This window comes from Gadus chalcogrammus, chromosome 16 (genome assembly GCF_026213295.1).
Source record: "Gadus chalcogrammus isolate NIFS_2021 chromosome 16, NIFS_Gcha_1.0, whole genome shotgun sequence".
NCBI lineage: Eukaryota > Metazoa > Chordata > Actinopteri > Gadiformes > Gadidae > Gadus > Gadus chalcogrammus.
Genome location: NC_079427.1, coordinates 31,028,134 through 31,054,793, shown reverse-complemented (window position 1 = coordinate 31,054,793; position 26,660 = coordinate 31,028,134). Strand labels below are relative to the sequence as shown.

General features: G+C 43.2%; 1 protein-coding gene across 3 annotated transcripts in view; it reads left to right on the top strand.

The window, feature by feature from the left end:
- The first annotated feature begins 3,009 nt into the window (after positions 1–3,009).
- The window catches only part of LOC130405539 (NACHT, LRR and PYD domains-containing protein 1 homolog), a 35,364-nt gene continuing 11,713 nt past the window's right edge, over positions 3,010–26,660 (top strand). The window contains exons 1-3 of one of the 3 annotated variants that reach the window (XM_056610680.1): positions 3,010–3,091; positions 25,176–25,208; positions 25,330–25,401. In XM_056610680.1, the coding sequence (XP_056466655.1) occupies positions 3,085–3,091; positions 25,176–25,208; positions 25,330–25,401 (112 nt within the window). In that variant the 5' untranslated portion in view covers positions 3,010–3,084. The remainder of the gene's footprint in view (positions 3,092–25,175; positions 25,209–25,329; positions 25,402–26,660) is intronic. The other 2 variants (XM_056610683.1, XM_056610681.1) reach the window with 2 other exon arrangements.

Sequence of the window (26,660 nt, the reverse complement as noted above, 5' to 3'; positions counted from 1 at the left end):
AATAATGGAACATATTTATCTATGTATATAGGCCTATCTGTCTATCTATCTATCCATCTATCAACGTGTGTAGTTTTAATGTGATGTATTTTGTGTATGTCCAGTCAGACTTGTCTCCCTTGTTCTGTGTGGTCTTGTAGGCTACAGTCCTGTGTGAGCCGAATCACCTACCTAAATTAATTCCCGACGATTTGTGTCGTTTGGTATTAATAAAGACTTAACTAGGCTCTCTATCTATTTAATTTAAAATGATTCACCTCAGGCTCCGTGAATAGTGGGGAATGGAGGGATAAAAGACAAGAGATATATCCCTTGTCATTTTGATTAGTTGTGTGACGATTTCAAAAACAGACCAACCAACCACGCGTGACACCTCCGCCCAGGCCAGAGCCTTTTTGTTGCGATCTCTGAAATGAAAAAATATCGGATCGTACAACACCGGGTGCCCAGTTCGATAAATTTTTCCGTCGACATTTTGTAGTCAGTAGGAACCAAAACAGTAGGTATAGGAACCAAAGTGCCGGTGTTCGGTGTTCCCTGGGATCCACGCAAGCGAAGAGCGTTTTTACAATCTTTATCATCATTATTTATTCATTCAAGTATTTTTTCATTTCATTGACTTGTTTATTAGCCTAGCTAGCTACGATTTCAGTAGTACTATCGAAGACAAAAATACTGGTAATATTCCTTTCACAAAATACAACCAATAGTACGGTAATGTTAAATCTTACTTGTGAAAAGTAATCCCCCGATTTCTATTGTCGATGGTCCACCGATTTGAGCAGGAATACGCTGAACAACATCCCGGCATTCTGTTTCTGCTGTTGACGCTGTCACGCCAAATTTGTACCGGGTGCCAAATTTGTATCGGGCACGTCATCAGTTGTCCGTTGCCAGGCAACGGACAACTGATTACGTAAGGGTTGTCCGTTGCCGGGCAGGTTTCAAAAAACATTTGCGCTCCAAATACGATACAATACGAACATAATACAGATAACGGATCGCTAGATAACACTTGTTTTTACTTTATATTTGTATTGTATTTAATTGTTTAATCAAATTTAGCTAGTAAACTGAGTGTTTAAAGCAATGGAAGTGTTATCTGTCTTGTCACGGTCAATGTTATCAGTCTTGTCACGGTCAATGAACAAGTGCGAATGAACGAGCTTGACGCCTCGTTTCCACATACGTATGTTTTTCGTATCCGTGCTTCCGTAAATTTACGGAAGGAGTCGCTAGTGTTTTACGTACGGACATGAATTTATTTACGGACAAAAGATGGGGGAGCGTATGATAATGGCCGTTTATAGGAGACCGGTACTTTGGAACATGAGGATCGACTTATACAGAGATAAAAACAAAACCAACCAGACTTCGGTGAGGAGTTTGGCCTGCCAGGTACTTACATGTTTTGTGAAAAACATAAAAACTTTCATACGGTATCTCCGTAAAACGACGGCGAAAGTTACATTTTTTGAACGTATATTACGGACATACCAGACAGAAATTTTACGGAGGGGAGGAGTCTCGGAGGAAAAACGGACATTACGGAGAATCACATAGGAATGAATGGACTTTCGGTCGTAGACGGTTGGATCGCATACGAGAATGTACGTATGTGGAAACGAGGCGTGAAGGTACGCAAATGTTCGTGAACCTTTCAAGTCATTCGACGCGATCGTCCAGGCAACGGACAACGCGATCATCTGTTGCCAGGCAGGTTTGGAATGGATTACGTATGGATGACGTGCCCGGTACAAATTTGGCACCCGGTACAAATTTGTTTTTTGTTTTACGGCGGCGGTGTACATCAACAGACAGGGGGGAGTCTGCTCCCCTGCTCTCTTCAGCCATCGACTGGTCAAGAGATTCTTGCGTGGGGCTAGACGGGTTAGGTCTGTTTCACGCGTGCTTACACCACGCTGGGATCTCCCCACCGTGTTGCGCGGATTGTCCAGGGATCCTTTCGAGCCTCTTTCTCAGGCCCCTTTGGAAGCCCTGTCCTTTAAGACGGCGCTCTTGTTGGCCTTCGTTTCTGCCAAGCGGGCCGGTGAGCTATGAAGGCCTTGTGGTTAGTTGTGGTCTTAGTGAAGCAGCCTAGCCTTGGAGTTGGATAAGTTGGAGTGATTGTGTACGGGCGTGCGAGAGTGAGAGAGAGACCACACCCGCCATGGTGATGTTTGGCGTGTTGTGGGCTGTCTGTCAGCATCCGCCGGGTTGGACGGTGTGCTTTGTGCATGTGTTCAATGTACATCTGTCTGATCGTATTTGCGGTTGATGGTTAAATAATGTCACACCACGATCGGTTATACTTGCAGGCACTCATTTGCAAGTGCACTGATTGCTCTCCAATAGGCTAAGTTAGCTCATAGCTAGCATTCTGCCTTCTATTCTAGATCTTCTGACTAAGTTTACCGGTACTTACGACATAATCGCTGTCACTATATATAAAGAAAACGTTGACTTTCACTCGGTGATATTCACTGACAGTAAAAACTTAATAAAAGTGTCGTTATTGTATGCACTGCTGTTCATTGACTAGCTCCAGCACTGCATTGCTAAATGATAGCGACTCTCATTCTCCTCTGACCATGCATTTAATTGGCTTTGACCGCCATCAGTTCTCGGTAATTCCTCATTCGTCCTCTCACGTCTGACAGGTTCGAAATGATACTGCTGTGGGCCATCATACATGTTATTTGTGGTTCTTGCCACCTCTAGACGCCATAGTTCTAGTATTAGGCTGAGGCTACCTTCCACCACGTCTCCCTGACATGATGTCATCGCCGAATGGCGTTACTGCCCAAAACTACAAAAACTGGACTTTAACACTATTTTGGAGACATTTTATAAATGATCCACATATTTTGAGTGCTTTATGTACCCATTAATCAAAGCTTCCGGTTAACCTGCGTGTAGGCCTTTAATGTTTGACGACAATAAGGCGGTCTTCATGTGAACTCGTTGCGCACAAATCACGCCACGGAACAGGCAAATGTAACTGATTGATACCAAACCTGCAAAACAAGTTTGAGGTTAAAAAGCATCTGAACTTAGTTGGGGAGCATACGTTTACTGGAAGCTATGGAAGGTAAGTAGAGTTTTTTTTAAAAACTACATTTGTATTTTTTAACATTTTGATGTACACTATTACTGTATGATATGTTATGCGCATTGGTTTTAAAAGTATTGGTGTCTAAAGCATCAGTGTCAAGTGTTTAGTAGTAGGGCCTACTGTAGTGCTCGATCCGTACTATTGTAACATTACTAAATGTGAACTGAGTTCTCACTTCTCAAACATGAACGCGCATTCATGAACGCGCGCACGCACCGAAGCGGGGCCTGCCCGTAATTCCGACGCCTCATTGTTCCGACGTATCAATGTTCCGAAATATTTCCCATTAGATCGACATGCCACTATTCCGACGGTTCAATGTTCCGAAAACGAAACCCATTGGTCCGTTAGTCCGACTTTTCAAATAGGAGGCGCATTAGGCCGACGGTTCAATATGCCGAATCGGAAAAAGACTTTTATACCTCGCTCGCTCCCTCTCTCTCTCTCACTCACTCTCACTCTCAGAGTGTGTGTGTGTGTGTGTGTGTGTGTGTGTGTGTGTGTGTGTGTGTGTGTGTGTGTGTGTGTGTGTGTGTGTGTGTGTGTTCGTGCCCGTGTTGAGAATTAGACCTCCGCTCTCTGTCCATGGTGCTGCAACACCGTGTCGAAATGAAGTGAAGCGTTGTCTTTTTGCCCTCCAAAATTCATCGTGAACGTGATATGTAGGCCTAGGTTGTATTTTGGAGACAGAGAGAGAGTGAAAGTGAGAGTGAGAGAGAGAGGGAGAGGGAGCGAGCGAGGTATAAAACTATTTTTCCTATTCGGCATATTGAACCGTCGGCCTAATGCGCCTCCTTTTCGAAAAATCGGACTAACGGACCTTCGGACCAATGGGTTTCGTTTTCGGAACATTGAACCGTCGGAATAGTGGCATGTCGATCTAATGGGAAATATTTCGGAACATTGAGACGTCGGAACAATGAGGCGTCGGAATTACGGCATGGCACCGCAGAAGCACCCGCACATGCATGTATTTTCTAAAGCGTAGGCATACACAGCTTTTAAAAAAACAAACTCGCGTGACGCGTCGTGTGGATGCGCATTAGAGAGGATCAGTGTGTCAGCAGAGTGCAATGCTTCTAAACTTTTAATGAAACGTGCAGACAAAGTTCAACTTCATAAAGTAAGTTCATTCGTGGTGCGTGCTTCTTAAAGATAATGCAAATGAGCCTTCTAAAGTGGCAACTGAAGGCTCATTTGCTTAGAACGTTAAAAAAATAAATAGTTGATTTGTGATTGGTTGCAAAGAGTAGATGCGGCTGGCCGCCCTTCCTATGTTTAAAGGCCTACGGGCAGGTTAACCGGAAGTTTGGATTAATAGGTAGGCCTACATAAAGCACTCAAAATACGTGTATCATTTATAAAATGTCTCCAATAGTGTTAAAGTCCAGTTTTTGTCGTTTTGGGCAGTAACGGGTGTTTTCTAACACCATTCGGCGATGACTTCACATTGGGGAGACGTAGTGGAAGGTAGCCTCAGCCTAATACTAGAACTATGGCGTCTAGAGGTGGCAAGAACCACAAATAACATGTATGATGGCCCACAGCAGTATCATTTCGAACCTGTCAGACGTGATAGGGCGAATGAGGAATTACCGAGAACTGATAGCGGTCAAAGCCAATTAAATGCATGGTCAGAGGAGAACGAGAGTCGCTATTTAGCAACGGGCGCTGGAGCTAGTCAATGAACAGCAGTGCATAGTTTGCATACAATAACGACACTTTTATTTATTTTTACTGTCAGTGAATATCACCGAGTGAAAGTCAACGTTTTCTTTATATATAGTGACAGCGATTATGTTCTAAGTACCGGTAAACCTTGTCAGAAGATCTAGAATAGAAGGCAGAATGCTAGCTATGAGCTAACTTAGCCTATTGGAGAGCAATCAGTGCACTTGCAAATGAGTGCCTGCAAGTATAACCGATCGTGGTGTGACATTATTTAACCATCAACCGCAAATACGACCAGACAGATGTTCAGTTGGCCTTGCAACACATATTAAGATATCAAGGAGACTCGTAGAGACGTGACTGCATGGTATGAACTCCGTTCTTTTAATGGCTCCCGCCACTTGTTGCCTAGGTTACATGTATACAGAACGTTCCAACGTATTACCGTATTACCTCTAATACTACTACATCCCCCTTTCTGACTTAAGGATGCTGTCTAAGAAAATGCATAACAAAACAATAAAACTCCTGTTAATAAAACATGAATTATTTCTTTCACTCCTCTTGAGAGTTTAAACTAAACACTTGCATCTTTCAAGCAAACAGGTTTTTAAACTAAGACTGTTTTATGTTAATCTCATAAACTTTTAACCTTTATGTCAGTCTTACTGGAACTATGAAATCATGTCAAATGTAAACAGTTGCATTTTCAATTTCAACAAATAGATACTCTAACAAGCATCAACAACATTTACAACATTTGCACATCACTTTCTCTTTCTCTCAGTCATGGACTTAGTCTTTTAGGTACAGTCATAGTTCTTTTAGGTACACTGGTGGTACTCTCACTCTGGAAGGGACAGGTCCTTCTTTTACTGGTGTCTGCTGCCCCGAGTCACAAGGATTTGCAGGTGTGACAGGTGTGTTCACCCCAGTGGATGCACCATCCTCAGGTAAGTCGGTGCGTGTTGCTGGTGCAATAGGGGTGGGCGAGAGATGGTACCTGGCTGTTTCTTCGCAGCGTGCCCCTAGGTGTCTCCACATTGTAGGATCTTGGAGTGCCTGCATTTGACACCAATGTGCCTCTCTCAAGGATGTCCTTGACCCACACATGGTCACCTTGTCGGAGGAGTGGCATGTTTCAAGCTCTGTGACGACGGTCGTAGTTCAGTTTCTGCTTCTGTCTGTATGCTTGTTCAATTATTTTTAGACTGTTCATGTCTGTCCAGCCCGGGTTAAGCTGAGATGGGATGACAGGGACAGGTGTTCTAATGTTTCTGCCCATGAGGAGCTCTGCTGGACTGTGTCCGTTCGCCTGAGGAGCGGGCCGGTAGGCTATGACGCCAAGGTAAGGGTCACTGGATTTCTTCAGGATACCTTTGATTGTCCTAACGGCCCGCTCGGCCTCACCGTTGCTTTGTGGGAAGTGGGGGCTGGATGTGACATGACTGAAACCCCACTCTCGTGCAAACTTTCTGAAGTACTCGGATGCAAATTGTGGCCCATTGTCTGAGCGCACCACATCTGGTATGCCATGACGTGCAAATATGGATTTGAAGTGCTCCACCACCGCCTCAGATGTTGTGAGTTTGGCTACTTCAAAGAATCTGGAAAAGTAGTCTACAATGACCAGATAGTGCTTATTATTTTCTGTCTGAAATAGATCTGCCCCCACAGTGGACCATGGTCTTGCTGGGAACTCAGTGGGTTGCAGTGTTTCTCTAAAGTTGGTTCTCTCCCGACTGCATACATCACAGTTCTCTATCAGTTGTGTCAGGTCTTTGCTAAGGCCTGGCCACCACACAGATTGCTTGGCCCTCTCTCTGCATTTAGTGAGTCCCAGGTGGCCCTCATGCAGTTTGTTCAGCATCTCTGCTCTAAGTGACACAGGAATTACTATTCTACAGCCGTAAAGTAGCAAACCCTCATTAACTGTTAGCTCACCTGAGAACGGCAGGTAGGGACGGAATGCTGTTTGTATGGAGAATTTATCAGGCCAGCCCTCCTTGCAGTATCTCTTCAGTGTGTGGGATACAGTGTCTTTTTGTCCTGATGTGTTTCTATTTCTTTAAGTCTTTTGTCTGTAGCTGGCAGGTTTGCCATCACAGTGTCCACGTACAGGCTCACCTCTTCTTCCTGTAAGCCCTCCGCTGTGTTCTCGATTGGCGCTCTGGAGAGCACGTCAGCGGTGGCGATGTCCTTGCCTGGCACATGTGAGATGGTGTAAGAGAACCTCATCAGCCGCATACGTAGACGCTGTATGCGAGGTGGCAGTTCATCCAGACTCTTTGAGCCTAGCAGGGGAACCAAAGGCTTGTGATCTGTCTCTACGTGGAAGTCCTTTCCTATAGGAACTCTGCAAATCTCTCACAGGCCCATGTTGTGGCTAAAGCTTCTTTTTCGATTTGAGCATACCGCTGTTCGGTGTGCTCAGGGCTCTCGAAGCATATGCCACGGCTTCCAGTCTTTTTCATTTCGTCGCTGGAGGAGAACAGCACCCATTCCGTATGAAGATGAATCTGCTGAGACAAGTGTGTCTGCATTTGGGTCATACAAGGCAAGAACCGGCGGTGTTGTAAGCTCAGCCTTAATCTGTTCAAATGCTTGCTGCTGTTGTGGACCCCAGGCCCACATGTTTGATTTCCTCAATAGATCTCTGAGAGGGCGCGTTTTCTCCGCCAGGTGAGGCAGGAATTTTCCCAGATGATTGGTCATTCCCAAGAAGCGCCTCACCTCACAGACGTTACTGGGCTCTGCCATGGCTTTCACAGCGCCCACCTTTTCCCAGGAACTTTATCCTGCTCTTTGAGAAGTCACATTTGTCATTGAGTGTCACCCCTGCCTCCTGCAGACGTGTCAATGTCTTCCTTAGCCTCTCATCATGCTCACTTCTGCGTGGCACCCCATATGAGCACATCGTCCATCTGACATACAACACCTCCAGGCCCTCCAGGATACGAGACATGCGTTTTTGGAAGTGCTCTGGAGCGGACGAAATTCCAAAACAGAGACGGTTGTAGCAGTACCGCCCAAATGGTGTTATGAAGGTGGTGAGGAGAGAAGATTCTTTGGATAGCGGAATCTGAAAGAATCCAGCATTGGCATCGAGTTTAGAAAAGATCTTGGCTCCTGCAAGCTGTCCTAAAGTGTGCTCAACAGATGGTAGCGGATGCTTCTCCCTCATCACTGACCCTGTTCAGCTCCGTGAGGTCGGGTGCAAATCCTGCTCTGCCAGTGCTCTTGGGCACCACAAACCATGGGTGCACACCATGCTGTAGGCTCCTCCACCTTTGAAATCACTCCTTGCTGCTCCATGCAAGTGAGCTCTTCTCTCACCTTTGGCATGAGTGGGAGGGATATGCGTCGCGGGGTCGAGAGAGAAAAGGGCTCTGCTCCAGGCTTCAGCACAATGGTGTACTCTCCCTCCATTTCCCTAGTCCAGAGAAAAGATTTGGAAACTCCTTTTCACAGTCTCTTTAGTATCAGGCTTATGTTATTCACACGAGCAACCAGTTGAAGTGTCATGGCGGCTAGTCCACCCAGGAGTGGCGTACGTAGCCCATCAACAACATAAACTTCCTCTTGTGTGCTTTTGTTACCCTTACTGAGAGTAGCTGTAAATTTTCCATTCACCTTTAATGCTGTCCCTCCGGTCCATAAAGAGTCTTTGTGGCTCTGGAAAGTTTGCTGAACTGGCCCTGGGTGTACAACTTTGCTGGGATTGCAGTGACATCTGCTCCAGTGTCTATCTTAAACACTGATTTTTGATTGTCCAACCTTACCTCTGTCATCCATGGGCAGGCACCTGTGGACTCCACAGAGCCCAAGAACGTGACGTCCTCATCGCTGTATTCCTCATCGCTGTCTCCTCAGTCACTGCAGCTACATGAACTCCCGGTTTCTTTTTAGCTTGGCAGACTCTAACATAATGTCCTTTCTTTCGGCACTGGTTACACACAGCCTCTCTAGCTGGACACTGCTGCGGATGATGCCCTCGTTGTGTCCCCGCATCTGTTACATTGTGTTTGTCTTTCCGTGTCTTTTTATGAAATGTCTGCCTATCTCGCTGCATGCTTTGCTTTGAGCCGCTGCGCTGCCACGATTGCATACTGTCTAGCTGAGTGCTACTGGCTTCTGCTTTAAAGTTTGGTTTTAGCATTTCAAGTGCTTCTTTACCTGCTCACTTTGTCGTGCCTTGTGAATTGCCTTGCTCCAACGTCAGTTTCAGGGTCCATCTGCAACTGTTCTGAAAGGCGTTTATCCCTCAGGCCCACGACTAGACGATCTCTCACCATTTCGTCGTGTAGAGTACCGTATCCGCAGTACTCAGCAAGGCAATGCAGCGCGGTGCGGAAGCTGTCTGCTGACCCGCCGACCTCTTGTTGCCTCTGGTTGAACTTAGCCCGTTCGAATATAATGTTTCCTGCGCGTTACGAAATGTGCGTCCAGCTTATTTTTCACGGTACCATAGTCTCCCGCCTCTTCTGCGTTTAAATGTAGAGAAAGTACAATGTCCTCTGCTTGTTCTCCCATTGGTTAAATCAACGCATTGACCTGATTTTTCCTCGTCCTGAGCGTCCATTCCAGACGCGATGCGAAATCTGTCTAATCTTTTTATTCATTTCGTCCACTCTTCTGCCTTGAACGAAAACGGCTCCGGAGGCTTAACTTGGTACTGAGCCATCGTTGCTCCCGCCGTCAAGCTGCTAACGCTAACTCACTGACTGGCTTATCTAACCTAACTCAGCGAATACCACTACCACTTTGCAGCTCACTGTCTTCACTTCTGACACCATGTTACGTTGGCCTTGCAACACATATTAAGATATCAAGGAGACTCGTAGAGACGTGACTGCTGGTATGAACTCCGTTCTTTTAATGGCTCCCGCCACTCGTTGCCTAGGTTACATGTATACAGAACGTTCCAACGTATTACCGTATTACCTCTAATACTACACATTGAACACATACACAAAGCACACCGTCCAACCCGGCGGATAGTGACAGACAGCCCACAACACGCCAAACATCACCACGGCGGGTGTGGTCTCTCTCTCACTCTCGCATGCCAGTCCACAATCACTCCAACTTATCCAACTCCAAGGCTAGGCTGCTTCACTAAGACCACAACTATCCAAAAGGCCTTCATAACCATGCAGTATGCCAAAGCCGAAAATTACACCCGCTCAGTCACACACACTCATCTTATGCAAAACAATCTGTTTTTTCATCAACATTCAGTAACTCCAAAGACTTAAAGACTAGCCTCTTACCATAAGTTAGAATGGACCCAAAGTATGTGATTGATACAGACTGGTTCGGCTTTCGCTTGCTATCCGTTTTTAGTATGACTTCTCAACATTACGTCTTTCTTGTGTTAGGCGCACGTGGCTAATTTGCATACGGGCACAGGATTTGCGGGCTCCGCAAGGCAAATAATAGAACATATTTAATTATCTTTCTATCTATCAATCAACGCATGAGTCTAGTTTTAATGTGATGTATTTTGTGTATGTCCAGTCAGACTTGTTGTCTCCCTTGTCTGTGTGGTCTTGTAGGCTATACTGTGTGAGCCAAATCATCTAAATCAGTGGTTTTCAAACTGGTGGGGCGCGCCCCCCCTGGGGGCGCCAGAGTTCTTAAGGGGGGGCGCGACATGAGAAAAAAATAAACCCGAAAAAAACCCTGAAAGACGATGATTCAAATCATCAGTCTTACTTCAACTGTAGAAGTAACATAACTAAATCAATTTTCAACCGTTTATCTTCGTGAAAACCATTTAACAAATCTACACACTTGTATCTTCAATAATATCGAAACAGAATTTCGATATCATTTAAAATGTCTTCAGAATCAAAGTTTTAGTTTCATAATGCTTCGTTTTCAGCTGTTTTCATTGAAGACGTCAGCCCATTCTGATACACCTACTTCTAGACATCGTAACTCATTCCTTTTTCAACCGTTTACCAACGTTCAAACCATTAAACAAATCTACACACTTATTCAATACTATCTAAACGGAATTTTGATAGCATTTATACTTTTTTCAGAATCACAGTTTTAGTTTCAAACCGGCGTCGTTTTCAGTTGCTTATAATAATTTAGGTCACCATAGCAACGCCGGTAAACAAACCCCGCCGAATAGTCGAATCTCTGGACTGAAAAGGCAGATCTGATTCGACTCAGAAAATTCAGAGTCGGGGACCCTGAATTAATCTGTAAACTGGCAGTTTACACAGATTAAGATGTTCAAATGTATTTAAAAAAGGTTAAGCTAAAACATGCTTAGATAAAGTTGTTAAATTGTGTTGTTTAAAAACGCAAAAAGATGTTGTAATGTTTCAGAAATATGTTTCAAAAATATGTTCCAAATGTTTTAAAATTATGATCAGAGATGTTTGAAATGTGTAAAATAATTCAAATAGGCTTTCGAAACACAGGTATTTAGAAAAAAAAATGGGGGGGGGGCTCAGCTAAATTTTTTTCTCTGAGGGGGGGCTCACTCTCTCACACTTTGAAAACCCCAAATGAATATCCGACGTGTAGTTTGGTATTAATAAAGACTTGACTAGGCTATTTATCTGTCTAGGCTATTCGTCAACAATTATTCGCGAAGGCGAAGTGAATAGGGGGAGGAATAGCCCCTGAGACCGAAGGTTTATTTGTTGTTATCAGCTGACATTTTGCGATAAACAATATCGAGTTTGAGATGTCAATCATGGGATATTGCCCAATATCCCGAGATAGCGACCAATCAAATAAGCCATCTTAGGAGGTTCAAGTGTAGCATATATTAACTATATATATTTATATACTTTTTCAACTGGGGCAAAGCATAGTGGAGACCCCAGTGCCTATATTTCTTTGGGAATCCATCAATCTACAGGCAGGTCTTGTAGAGACTGCTACCTTTGGAAGTCAGGTTTTTTGTGTGTGTTTTGTTAATGGGATTTATATGTGTTGTTCACTTGTATGGTTAATCACAATGAGTTGAAAAATAGTAGGACCCAAGGATGTATTAACCATAACAAGGAAGATTTAAAAAGGATAATGAATTGCACTTTTCAAACCCCTCTCTGAATATATGAAAGTTTTAAATGTAATCTCATATAATGTGAATGGTATCAACAACCCAATTAAGCGTAAGGAAACTATTTAGCAAAACTTAAAAACAGAAAAAGGGGATATCATTTTTCGTACAGGAGACACACCTAGTGAAATCAGAACATGGAAAGCTTAAGAAACTTACAAGGCCCAGGTATATTACTCCTTCACATAGATCGTGTATGAAGTGGGGTTTGCTGTCTTGATACTGCCACAAATAGGTTTTATAACAGAAGAAAGTAATTGTGATAAAGAATAAAGAAGGTAGATACGTAATGGTCATGGGAATGATGAAGATGTTATGGTTTCACTTATGAATATTTACAACCCTCCGGAAGAAGGTCCAGATTTAATTAAAAAGGTTGTTGAAAGTATAGTACTGGAAAGTCAAGGAGTCACTATTGCAGCAGGAGACTTTAACCTCATAATGGACCCAAGTAAGGACACACAGAGTGCCAGGACAACATAGTTCAAATCAGGCACTAAAATAATGAGAGAGCCGTAAAGGAATAGGTGTGACAGATGTATGGAGAGCCCTCACCCGAAAAGAGAGGAGCCTACACCTTTTTTCAAAAGTATCTTGTAAATATTCAAGGCTGGATTATTCTTCATGTTTAAGAACCACATATCAATGGTCACAGAATTCCACATAGGGGAAATTATGCTGTCTGATCATGCAATGATATCTCTTAAAAACTAACCCTTGACTTAGAGAGTGGCAAGAAAACATGAGAAAACATGGAGGTATTTTAAATAACCTCCATACTGCAAATAGATGACTTTAAGACAAAATAAAACAGCCATCAAAACTACTTAGAGCTCAATGACCACTGGGGAAGTAGACCCATTGATATTGTAGGAGGGAATTGAAGCTGTTGAGAGGGGAAATATATCTTGTGCTCATATAAAAGAAAGAACTGGGAGGAAAAGACAAGGAAACTAGAGCGATCAATTAAGACAATTGAATTAGCATAAGGAACAGGATGAGCTCTGATTGAAATCTCTAATAAGCTAGAAATGAACTGGATAGGCTATTGGACTATGGAAGCAGAAAAGCTCTGATTTTTACAAAAAGCAATACTATGACAGTGGGGCAAAAGCAATGAAAAACTAGCCTTCAAATTAAAAAAAAACAGGAATCAATATAGTAGCAATAAAATCAAAACAAGGGGAGCAATTGTTAAAGGCAAGAGTGATATTGCACGAGAATTGCAAACTATTATGCACAACTGTATAGTTTCAGACAATACTTTATGTCGGCACAATGAAGTTAAAGAATACCTATCTGGAATAAGCTTACCACTAGGAACTGAAGAACAAAATGCAAATTTGATCGTACCGATTACCCCAGAAGAGATCATGGTGGTGAATAAAAAGTTGAGGACGGGGAAAATGCCCAGGAATGCTGGATTTACAGGAGAATTTTTTCTGAATTTAGTAAAGAGTTATTGCCAGTTTTGGAGAAAGCCTTCAATTGGGCATTAATCACAGTCACTGGGCAAATACGTGGTGTAACTCCATAGTCACAGTCATACATAAAGAAGGGAAAGACCCTACAAGTTGTGGATCCTATAGACCAATAACCTTATTAAATTGTGGACCGAAGCTACTAAGTAGCATTATAGCAAATAGAGTAACAAACGATTATCCCACTTATCATAGATCCGGACCAGGACTGGCTTCATTCCAGATAGATATTTAGCAGACAGTGTAAGACGAACATTGAATAAATAGACTTCTCAAAGGAAATTAATACCCAAACGCTGATTCTCACTCGGGATGCCGAGAAGGCTTTTGATAGGGGGTTCATGGCCCTTTATATTTGAAACTTGCAGTAAATTCGGCTTCATTTGATAACGTCTTCAAATGGCTTCGAGCTCATTGTACAGTAGTTCAAAAGCACAGATCAGAAGTCAACGGGGACTCTGTTCTGGACAGTCTCGAGCTACAACGGAGGAACAAGACAAGGCAGATCCCCTATCCCCTTTAATTTTGCAATCTGTATCGAACCCCTGGCTAGCATATATTAGAGAAAGTAATGAAATAGAGGCGTTAAAATAGCCAGCCGAGCAAACTCATAATTAGCTTTATAGGCCGATGACGTGGTTTTATATCTCACAAACTTAGAACAATCACTACCAGCTCTACTGCAGCGTCATTGATAACTATGGTAAGGTCATCGGATATAAACTAAATATACAGAAGTGTTGAAGCAGTGGTATAGGAGGACCCAGTAAACAGCGATTTTTAAAGAGTAATATCCTATGGCAGTTGGGAGATAAGGAAACAGAATTCAATACCTGGGAACTGTACTACCACAGACAACACCTAGTACCAGCTGAATTATAATGTTTGGAGGCAAATTAGACGGATATGAATACGTGGAGATCAGCTATATGCTCTTTGGGTAGAAGAATAGATGCAGTCGAATGAATGTACTACCCGTTTTTGTTTTTATTCCAGACAATACCACTATATTTATGCACAAAACCTTTAAAATTTGGGATACAATGATTGGTAACTTTATATGGGATGATAAAAAACGAGGGTTAAAATGAAAACCTTGAAAATGGCAAAGGAGGAAGGGAGGACTTGCTTCCCAAACCTGAATACTATTATATGGCAGCACAAATGCAGCACATACGAACCTGGTTAAATCATAATTCAGAAGCAAAGTGGAGAACAATAGAGATGTTATGTGTCAGGGTCCATAAAAACTATTCCTTTTTGTACAGAATACCAACGAAAAGCACCAGTAAAAGACAATACATCAATCAGAAATACTTTGGAAATCTCGGCCAGAATTAAAAACACTGTTGAAATAAAGACAGACTTGGTGGCTCTGAGAGAGATAAAAGAAGATCCCGAATTCATGCCTAATAAAATTGATGAAGCCTTTGATATCTGGGCACAAAAGGGAATGATCATTTTTGGACAGTGCTTGAATGGAAAAGGGGGATCAAATCATTTGAATCTTAAGCAAGGAGTATGATTTGCCACATTCCCACTTCTTTCGATTTCTACAAATAAGAAGCTATATTCAAAATAGTGAAATTTAAAACAAGACCAGCAGAGACATACATCCATTAGTTACAATTTTTGATAAAGGAATTATGATAAAATCAAAGTCCCAAATCAAATTTCGGCAGTATACTATTCTGGAAAATAACTGTGAACATCAAGACACAAAAGCAAAACTGAAATGGGAAGAAGAATTGAATTTAGGCATATTAGAGGAGAGCTGGAGGGAAATGAATCAGAATGTTCACACAACTACTGTATCGCCTATTGGAGAGGAATATGCGTGGAAAATACAATCACGATTCTTTATAACACAGTGCAGCAAGCTAATACAATAATAAAATCACAACAAACTGCTGGAGGGAATGTGGAGAATCATACGCTAACGTACAACATATATTCTGGTCATGTCCTGTATTGCAGTTATTTTGGGAAAAGGTACAGAAAGAATCTGTCACATTGTAGGATGTGCTGTTGAACTAAATACAGACTATATATTGCTGGGAAAGACCATAGACACACCCCATGAGGAAAAAGACAACTACTTGCTTAGAGTGCTGCGTATAACCGCTTTAAAACAAATCTCCAGACACTGGCTCCAAAAACCCCCGCCCACAATAGAAAAATGGAGGGACACCACGCAGCAGGTACACAAAATGGAGTATATAACATATAAAATGAGGGGAAACCTCAAAGTATATGAGTTAAGATGGGCCAAGTGGTCAACCTACTATAATTAACTTAATCATAATGCTATATCTGTGATTATCCTACTCGTCTATTTTTTTTTTTTAGTTTTATTAATTATTTTTTTCTATCTGTTTTATGTGTCTCTTGTCTCGTTGCTTGCTTTTTTTTTAGTTTTTTTTTAGTTTGTTGTTTGTTTGTTTATTTTGCTTGTTTGTGTATGTTGCTTTATGTGCGTGTCCTAGTTTGTTGTCAAGTTGTTGTTTGTTGTTTGTTTTGCGTGTTTGTTTATGTTGCTTTATGTGCGTGTCTAGTTGTTGTCAATGTTGTTGTTGTGTTTTTTGTCTCATTGTTTCATGTGTACATTTGAATGTACAGACACGTGGTGATTCTAAAAAAGAAAGTATTAAAAAAAATATATATTAACTATATATAATATCGATGTATTTCTATGTATCTGTATAATCTGCTGAACACTCTTACTAGTCTCTACTCTCAGGATCACAATCATAGACATATTATAAAATGGACAACGGATTCAAAACTGGCGCCTATTCATTCCTATGTAAACTGCTCAATGGCGCAGGGCCCCGTTTCCCGAAAGCATCTTTAGCCTAAGTGGATCGCAGAGTGGGTCGTACGAGTACGTACCCAGTTTCACGCCGTTTCCCCCAAAGCAGCTTTGGAACAAACCTCTTAAAAACGCTCACGAGTCACGAGTAGCTAATTAGTGCTCCAGGTACTAGTAGGAGGCCTAAGAGCCTCGTTAGCCTACTATAGCCTCAGTGGCGTAACCAGCGGACATTCTAGTATGGATGCGTTTTATTATAACACATTGGTAATGGTGTATCACGGCGCTGAGCCTAATATGGGCCATTATGTTGTAGTTTGAGTCCAGAAAATGTTTGCGCAGGCATGGAAACTCAAAATGTGTGGAGAAGTGGGGGGGATTTGTGCAGACTGACAAAGGCTACTCATAAAACGTAAGCCTAAAATAATGTAATGTAATAATGTAAACATAAAAAAATAATAAAATATTAATTATAAAAATATTAAAAAAACATGCAAGGAGCAGGCAAAAGGCTGGGATATGGTGGGGATTGGTCGCGTTGACGGGAATGTTTAGTGACATGTGGGAGGGTGGAGGGGGTTAAAAAAAAAGTCTCAATCACTCTTCGACGTGCATGAAAACCAGCCGCGTAGTTATGAGGGAGGCCGTCCTCACACCGATCTTCCTCGTCGTAATCGTCCTCAATGTCCTCCCGGTTCAACAAAGCTCCCCCAGCCTTAGCTGCAATGTTGTGCAACATAGCTGTCACACATATCACAGCGCATGGACTTGGCCGGCAAAACTGGAGCCCTCCGCTGGACTTGTGAAGGCATCTAAAGCGCAACTTCCACCTCCCGATCGTGCGCTCAGATTAGGGACTGATATATAGTCGGCCTAGGCTTAATCAATTGTGTTTAATATCTTAGCATTAATATATTGCAATCTATTCTTTTCGTTGGCTACTCTGCGGTTGGCCTTGATGGGGAGATATTTTAACCCTTTTTAACCCCATTTTCCTCCGACATTCCTGCGTCTCCCCCTGCGTCATAGCCCGTTTCAGCACCATGTCAGTGGAAGGTCAATCCTACGATCGTCTTGAGTGCACGGAATGCGCGTCACGTTAAGAGGAGTTTCGGGAAACGCTCCAAGAAATTATCGATGGTTCGAAAGATCCACCTTCGACCTCTTACGAGCGAAGATCCATCGATATCAGGAAACGGGACCCAGGGCAACATCAAGGAGAGATATGCTTCCGCATCATGGGTCTATGGCTACGCCCTACTTCATGACGTACCGGATGCAGAAATATTCTTGTTTTTTTAGCATTGTTAGCATTGTAGCATCATAAGCGAGAGAGGTCAGGGCCCCGTTTCCCGAAAGCGTCTTTAGCCTAAGTGGATCGTGAAGTGCGTCGAAAGGGTATCGTAGAGTTTTCACCGCGTTTCCCGAAAGCATCTTTGGTAACGAACGTCTTCAAAACGCTCGTAGCTAACGAGTGCTCCAGGGTACTCGTAGGATGCTAAGAGCCTCGTTAGCCTACTATAGCCTCAGTGGTGTAACCAGCGGACATTCTAGTATGGATGCGTTTTATTATAACACATGGTAATGGTGTTATCACGTTGAGCCTAATGTGGGCCACTTATGTTCTAGTTTGAGAGAGACAGTCCAGGAAATGTTTGAGCAGGCAGGGCACTTAAAATGTGTGAGTGAAATTGGGGGGGATTTGTGCAGACTGACATAGGCTATTCATAAAACGTAGCACCATGTCAGTGGACAGGTACAATCCTACGATCGTCGTGAGTGCAGCGAATGCGCGTTCACGTTAAGAGGATTTTCGGGAAACGCTCCAAAGAAATTTCGATGGTTCGAAAGATCCATCGGGAGAATGATTCTTACGAGCGAAGATCCACCTCGATATCGGGAAAACGGGGCCCTGACGCGATAGCAGTCGCATTGTTTTGCCGACCATGGAACTAATTCCCCGATGATTCTCTATGTTTAACAATTATTTTAGATTAGTTTGCCCCTTTTTGACTTTCTAAGAAAAGCACCTTGTCTATACCTTTTCGAATGTTAAAACAGAAATAATTACCACTCGTTTTTTAATATATTTCTGTTTCTGAAACGAGAATCAAATGCCCAATATATACACAGACCCATCAGCTGGTGTACCCGGGAACTCAACAAGGTGTTGAGGAAGCAAAGGAGTCTGAACATGACCCCACATGGTATCAGGACCTATTATGTGTGGGGTGCAATAATAAGACAGATATGATGGTGGCGTTGCCAGCCCCATGTCAGGTTTCAAAAACAGTAATACTGAAACTGAATCTCAAACTTTATCCTGAAATGTATTTAACATGAAATATTGTACAGGGAGAGGGCTGTGGCCACAATCGATGGAGGAGGCAGTCAGGTGTGACGGAAGACAACAACAGGTAGTATGATGGACAGGGATCTGCCATGGACAGGGAATTTTTTTTATTTAAAGATTCAGAGGAAGAACGCAGGCCTCCTTTAGGCCTATGTAACATAGATTAAAGATGTTAAGGATAGTATAAATGATAACTGTAATGGCAGGTGTACATTGCTTTTTGAAGGGAAGCCCAAATGTTCTATAATAGCATTTTATGAGGGCCCCCTTTCAGGCCACTGAAGACACCCTTACATGCATAATTAATAAAATATTAAAAAAACTTGGGTGAGGCGTGTTTGTCACTTATGGGAAATAGCTGGAAAGAGCTGGAGTAGCGGAATAAGATGCAGCTGGGCAGGGCCGCTGAGAGGTGATGCATAGAAGGCATGAATGGTGGCGACGGCAGAACAAGTCGTGGAGCATGATGGACTGGATCTGAAGAGGAAACAAAGATTTCTAACTTAAGATAAAATATACTCTGTTTCCAGGTTCGGCAAACAGAAGCGAAGGGGTTTAGTTTAAGGTCTTTGTATCAGTAATAAGATAGACTGACAATCAAAAATAATAACACTCAGTCTTAGTTTAAAAAAGCCCACTCACCACGTCAAGTACAGGCCAAGAGTGGGAACATAGAACAAAGACTTGCATCATAAACATTAAAAAAACACAAATACATGAAACATGTACATAACTACGAGACCATAGACCCCCACAGTCAAACTCAGTACAGTCACAACATGTAAAAAAAACCATAATACATGAACAATTTCATAAATACGAGACCTAAAGATATGTTTGGGTTTCTCTTGTTTGTATCCTTAAGAAATGAAATACACATACTTAAGAAAAGGGAAGAAAATAAAAGTAATAATATAAGCTAAACTCAGTTAGTGATGGGCATACATTTTAAATGTACAAAAAATTACAGAGGTCTTGGGGGGGATCGGATTAGATGTTCAAAAGAAATGCACTATTAAACTAGCCTGTTGCTCCGTTTATAGCAAGCTCCAAAGTCTCAATTGAACCAATGTCTTTGTGCAGTTTTGATGTGATTTGTTCAACTTGTTCTCCGTCATGCAAAGATCCAAGTGTCACTCTAGCTTAGAAACAGATTCCTTCCAACCTAACTATTAACCACAAACTAAAAGAGCCCGACACCAAGGAACAAAGGGAAAGACAAGGGTCTTAAATACAACAAACCCTACACAGGGCCACGCACACGAGTAACAGCTGGAACACATTAGGGGAGGGAGCAGTAATCACACAGGGAGGCAAACCTGACATGTGTGAGAAACAAGACCGATACCAAAGTAAAACAGGTAACACACCAAAACAAGACAAGGAAACAGACAGACCATGACATGATCGCAAGCAGAGGACCGTGAGAGTTATTGAGCAGCAGCTGTCTAAAAATCGTGGCTCAATGGTTGAAAAAGCGCACTAAAGTGCCCTTCAAGAGTGTCGAAAACGAGAGGAAATGCCTTATTGGCTGCCCTGTTCACGTGCAAAACATGATTAGGCGCCCTCTAGGGTGCTCCTTCATACAATAAATTATGATGATGTGCCCTCTAGAACAAGAAAATTCAATGACGTGCCTTAATGAGTGCCCTTATTGTCCCCTTCTGTCCGTCTGGTGCCCTTTTAGTGCCCCTTTATTACCCTGATAGTGCCCTTCTGCCCGTCTGGTGCCCATTCCTAGTGCCCTGATAGTCCCCTTCTGCCCATCTGGTCCTTCAAGTGCCCTTCTGCCCGTCTGGTGCCCTTCTAGTACCCTGATAGTGCCCTTCTGCCCGTCTGGTCCTTCTAGTGCCCTGATAGTCCCCTTCTGCCCATCTGGTCCTTCAAGTGACCCTTCTGGCCCGTTCTGGTTGCCCTTCTAGTACCCTGATAGTGCCCTTCCTGGGCCCGTCTGGTCCTTCCAGTGCCCTTCTAGTGCCCTGATAGTGCCCCTTCTGCCCGTCTGGTCCTTCTAGTGCCCATTCTAGTTGCCCGTCCAGTTGCCCTTCATAGTGCCCTTCTAGTGCCCCTTCTGGCTCGTCTGTCCTTATAGTGCCCTTCTAGTGCCCTTCTGCCCGTCTGGTGCCCCCATGGTTGAAAAAGTGTGCTAAAGTGCCCTCTATGGTGATGAAAATGAGAGAAAGTGCCTTATTGGCTGCCCATTACACTTGAACAAAACTTAATGAGTGCCCTAGGTTGGGTCTGGGGGAGGACCCCCAGACCCCCCCTTTAAATTATGAGCCCAACTATTCTTTTAAGTGCTACATGGAGATGTAACAAGTGCCCCGAATGGGACCTTCAAGGCAGCGCTTGCTAAGGTTAGGGGATAGGACCTTCCAGGCAGCGCTGCCTTAAAGGCTCCGTTGGGGGAACAAAACACCATCAAGTTAGAAAAGCCACTGTGTCCGATGGTGGGGCCCCATGTTGTCCAGAATGTGCCCTTTTTATTTTTTCGCCCCTGCCCTTCAAACAGTCTGAGTCCGCCACTGGCTGACCCGATTAGGAGAGCTTGGTCTAGATCCTGCCCATATTGTTGGGCAGGATGAAGTAGGCTATAGGCAGGGTTCGAGTTATGATTCCATCTCTGTGGGGGTCTCTTAAAGTTGTTGACGGTGGGGGTAGACCCTACCGGCCTTGCGCTGAATTTTGACTGGGGGGAGGATATAGGACGTAAATATGGGCTATTATGACACGGCTCTTTGCAATGCCGTGGAACGCTCCGTTCACTTGCATTGGCCCTTCACAACAACGCTAGCTTCTTCGGTTGCTAAGCGACGTCAACGTCTTTGGCTAACTATCTCTCTGCTGATCAACACTACTTATGGTAACAAATAAATTGTAAAAAGACACCTTTTGAAGTTATTTTTTCGTTTGGCAAGTAGCCGCTCATTATCGAAAATAAGCCCCTTCAGGTCGAAGCACCTCCGTTTCGCGTCGGTGTCCGGCTCGCCCTGTCTGGGCTTATTACCGGCGTTCTATTATCCCACTTAACGTCAAAATGACTCTGCATGTAGAAGGGAAAATCGCTTTATATGTAATTATAATATTATGCTGCTGTATTTTCAGCGACCCCCACAGATATTTGAGTTTGCTGCTTTCATGGGGGCCAGACCTCTCTCTATGGGAGCTCAGCTCCCACACTGGCTCCCACCTAACTCGAACCCTTGTTATAGGTCTTTTTACACTGCCGAGCCGGTTCGGTCGCAGCTTGGCACGCCCGGCGATTTCACCTTCTTATCTCAAGTTTCCTGTGTAAAACGGGGGTTAAATCCCCCGTTCGTCACGGCACGGGGTTTCTTGGTTCACTGGGGAAGGCGGGGCTGTGCACGGAGTCTCTGACCTCTTTAGAATAATTTGTATTATTGCATACTCCCGAATGTTTTCCTTTTTTTTATGAATGAAGACTCCCTCATGCAATAATAATGTCACTCTGAGTGTAGACTACAAGAGCGATTAACTATGATCAGGGATGTTCGTTACTGTCTAGACAGGGTCCAATAAATAGTGAACTTCATCACAGTCTCAATACAGTGCTTAATAAAAACAATCGCAACAAAAAACGACAGAGAAAAAAATGTCGGAGAAGAAATTCTCCGACATCCGCTGGTCTCAGCATGATGCATGTCTAGTAGCCTATGTCTTCTGCCATTGATCAATATGAGGACATTTTAACCACGATGGTTGAATTAAAATCAGAGGGAGACAGCAAGTGCAGCTCGAAAGCGACCTCCCAAACAAGAGCAATGGAATCATTAGATTTTATTATATGCCTTGTGACGTGGCGTTTGATCGGTATACCTTTCGGCTGCGCATGTATTTTTGGAATTTTTAATTGCTGCAATAAATTATGTTGTTGTTGACTTCTAACATGTCTCTGTCTTTGCTGTTTAAATCTAACAGTAGTCTTTGAGTAATATATCGGCGGTAACCACTGTTTTTGGTTGCGAAATGGCTCAAGCTGGGCATTCCGTGGTATTGGAGGTGACATATTATGGTGTTTTTCCAACAAGTAAACATAGTATTTGAGTTCCAGAAAACATGTTTTTTAAGCTGTTTGCTGGAAATAGCTTTGAGGAAAAAAAATAATATTGTCTACCGCTATAACCCTCTGTTTAAGTCCCTTCAGAATGCGCTGTTTCTGGTGTCTGTAGCATTGATGCAAATGAGCTGCTGCCTATTGACCAATGAGCTGTCAGACTGAACCACAGCATGGAGGAGAAGGGATTGTTGCCGTTTGCTGACTCCTGGAGCTCTATATCTATATATATATATAATATAATATAACATAATAATATTATATACGGGTATTTATATAATCTATCTAATATCACGGCCAAAAGCTATGTGCGCCTCGGATGATATTATGAATGATAAAGACTGTCTGACGTCTCTGGTACTTCCACAAGTAAAGACTCGTAGTGGGGGATATCTCGGCCATGGTTGAGAAGAATTTGGGGGAAGGAACTTTGTCATTGACTCTCTGAAGACCATGAACCGCGACATGGAGAAGAAAAGGATTGAACTCCGGGAGCTGAGCTGCCGGACTGCCTCCGAGCTCCCCGCTCCGGAGCTGCCGGCCGCCGTCGAAGCCGTCCGGCCGCAGTCCGGCAGCTCGGGTGGTGTACTCCGGGAGCTGAACTGGCGCCGAGGCTAGGTGGCAGCTCCAGCGGACTAGCAGCTCCGGCTGGGGTAGCTCGGCGGCAGTCCAGCAGCTCAGCTCCGGGAGTGCAATCCCTTTCTCCTCCACGTCTCCTCCTCCCGACTTCCCTTCGGTGGCAGCTCCGGCGGGGTGAGCTCGGCGCCAGAGAAAGGAAACAAAATCTTAGCAATGCTCTGATTGGAGAGGAGTGGGGAAGTGGGAGGTAATATTCAAATGTACCCCCTTCCTACGTAGGAGGGGGCGCCGAAAGTGACTCGCTCGTTTGGTAGCTGGAGGCGGGCTGCTTCCAGAAATGCGATCTCAATGAAAAAATCATGTACAGACTTATTTCAAAGTTTGCATGCATGTGGGAGCACCATATACCCACACCCACACAACAACGCCCCAAATCCCAGGAAAAGTGCTGTTTTCATAATATGTCCCCTTTAATTAAAAACATCCAATACTAGGAATGTCCGCTGGTGACGCCACTGAGGCTATAGTAGGCTAACGATGCTCTTAGCGTCCTACGAGTACACCTGGAGTCCTCGTTAGCTACGAGCGTTTTCACGACGTTTGTTACCAACAATGCTTTCGGGAAACGGTGTGAAAACTGTACGATGCTCGTACGACGCACTTCATGATCCACTTAGGCTAACGATGCTTTCGGGAAACTGGGCCCTGGTATGGATGAATTACCTCGCAATAGTGAAAATGAATTGTGATAAAAAAATATATAATTTTGAAAAGGAAATATTTTGTAATAATTTCATTATCGCGTAAATCTTTATTTTTTTAAATCACGAGGAGGCTTTGCCTCCGTTGTCTCCTCTAATATAAGGAACCGCCCCAGTTCAGATCCAGTTTCCTTGTGTTCGGTAGACTCCTGTAGTTAATGTCTATCTCCTTATTGTCTGTGGTATCAGGAGTTCGCTTACTTTCATACTGAACTCCGTTTCGTGACTTGTCGAATTCCACATGCTGTATATAGGTCTATTTAAAATACCATGTATAATTTATGCATGGTATTTTAAGTCTACTATTCTGGCTCTGTTTCAGTAGTCGGCCTGTATCGAGTTGACTCATGTTTCCTGCATATTATTCTGCACAACATACAAAGATGATCTATAGTCGGAAGGTTTACTTTTTATTTTTTTATCATACATTTAAGTATATATATATATATATATATTTGTTTTGGATTACACAGTTGTATAGTGCCGTAGCCTGCGTTTACTGGAAACTGGAAGGTAGGCCGACATTGTCTTCACACACACACAAAATATAAGAAATGCAATTAATAAACTCCATTAAAAGAAAACAATCTGGACCTCACTAATTTCTAAAGGATTCTGCAATAATGTGTCACTTAGTGAGTGCAATAGCCACCTTCACTGGAAGGGACACCCACATCTTGGTGGCTTAATTTTGGCTCCTCCAACCAAAGGACACAGGGGGTTGAGTGTGTGTGTGGTGAGGTATGGCGGGTGTGCACGCTGATTACTCAAAGTGCAACAGGTGTACCTGCAAGTGTATCATGAGGGCAACTGTTATTGGAGGGGTTCTCTGTCTGTCGGTGTGAAATAAATGTGATGTTAAAATTGTTTTGTATAATACGTGCGCTGCCACTAGTCAGGGTGCTAGGTGACATCAATGTTATGAATGGTTTGCTGGCTTAATGCTGCATTAAATACATTTCTAATTTGAGGCATGCTGTGTGCTCCGCTTCTGTCCTTGCATGCTTCAATACTTCTCTGATCTGCTCATTGCCTCGATAGTGAACGCATAGGGGATATTGGCTCTTGGCAACAGTGTGTGTCTATAAAGTTCACAGCGTTGCCACTGTTGTCCTTTAATTTAGGCCAATACTGAATACAAAACCAATCATCAATCACTTCTAAGTAACAGTGCCTTCGAGAAAATATAAACTCAACTAAACAATCACTAATGAGTGCAAAATTGCGTTTCGTTGCAGAAATACTATCAAAAGTGGAAAGCTTCCATATAGGTATGTATATATATATATATATATATGTAAATAAACCATGGATTGAGCTTTCAACTAAGCTCCCCGTGATTGGTTGAGTGCTTTTAGACATTTCAGAGTTTGATTGAAGCCCCTTTCACAGGAACGATTCTCACCGAAGCCACAGCAAGCATGCCCGTGGTGGACAGCTATGAAGAGGACTGTTCTGATTTTGGTAAGAGTCGTGGCTCTTCTGGTTCTTCTCTCACGTTACATACTGCAACTCCAGGCTTTTCCCTAAAGGCCCTTAAGGCCCTTACACACCAACCAGATCATCGGTCGTCGGACAGTCCGGCGAGATCGGGCACCTGAGTCAGTATGGTGTGTGCTGTGCGATCGGCTGTCGTCAAAGCCTTCGATGATCTTTTCAAGCCGTCTGAGTTATTTTTTCCGCCGATCAGCCTTGACCAAATCGTTCAGCTGGCCAATATGATTGGTGGAGTGCTAGCCCTTGACTATCAGTGAACGAGTGGACCGGAAGTTAGGATGGTTAACAAAGCAGATAAACAGCGAAGGCGCAGACGATGGCCACACACTCTAAACAAATCGTTTGGACAACCATTGGAGTTTTCATGAATTTTGGACTATTCCATTTTTCGATCATGACTGTTGAGCGATGGATTCGAGGAGCAACTTATCAGTAAGCTCGAGGAGAGGCTGTTCCTGTTCGAGCATTCATCCCACCCGATGGCTGCACATAGAGACGCTATGAGCATTTATCCCATTGGCTAACGGAGGACCATGTGCTTCTTTTTTCGACGCAGGGGGTTTTCCACTCATTACAATTTAATCCCTCCACGGCAATATATGAAGCTATGAGCAGCATTCATCCCATTGGCTAACGGAAGAGCCGGTGGCTGCACATTAACGGCGATTTTACAGTGAAATCTGTGACATTACTCAACACAACTACACCAACGTGTCCTTGTTAAATACACAACATGTATGGCTATAATCAGTTGTCCTGTTTTGTGCTTTGATTGAGAGAAACAATCATTTTTTTGATCAGTGTTGGGTAGCTGAGGTCGTTGCTATAGAGTCCACGTCCGTGCGCTTTGTTTGACAACTAACAGAGCAACCCTATCTCATCAAAATTACGTTCCCAGAGAACTATTCGGCATTCTCAATTACGTTTGTCTGAAAAACGTATTTTGTCCGTGATTACGTTTTGTTGAACATATCGCAAATACAAATTCGTTCTCAGCCTATTTTTTGCCATTTATTTACCTCTAGGATTATGTTTGGTTGAAACGTATCCCAGATATGTTAAATGTCAACAAATCACACATTATTGTCATTAAGGCATATTCCCCTTTCGGGGACAATGCGCTCTGGAGGCGCCTGAAGGAACCACAACCAACAAGGTTATAAAATACATACATTTCTGGTTATATACAATACATAAATTATAATTATTTTGAAACTTCCCATCGC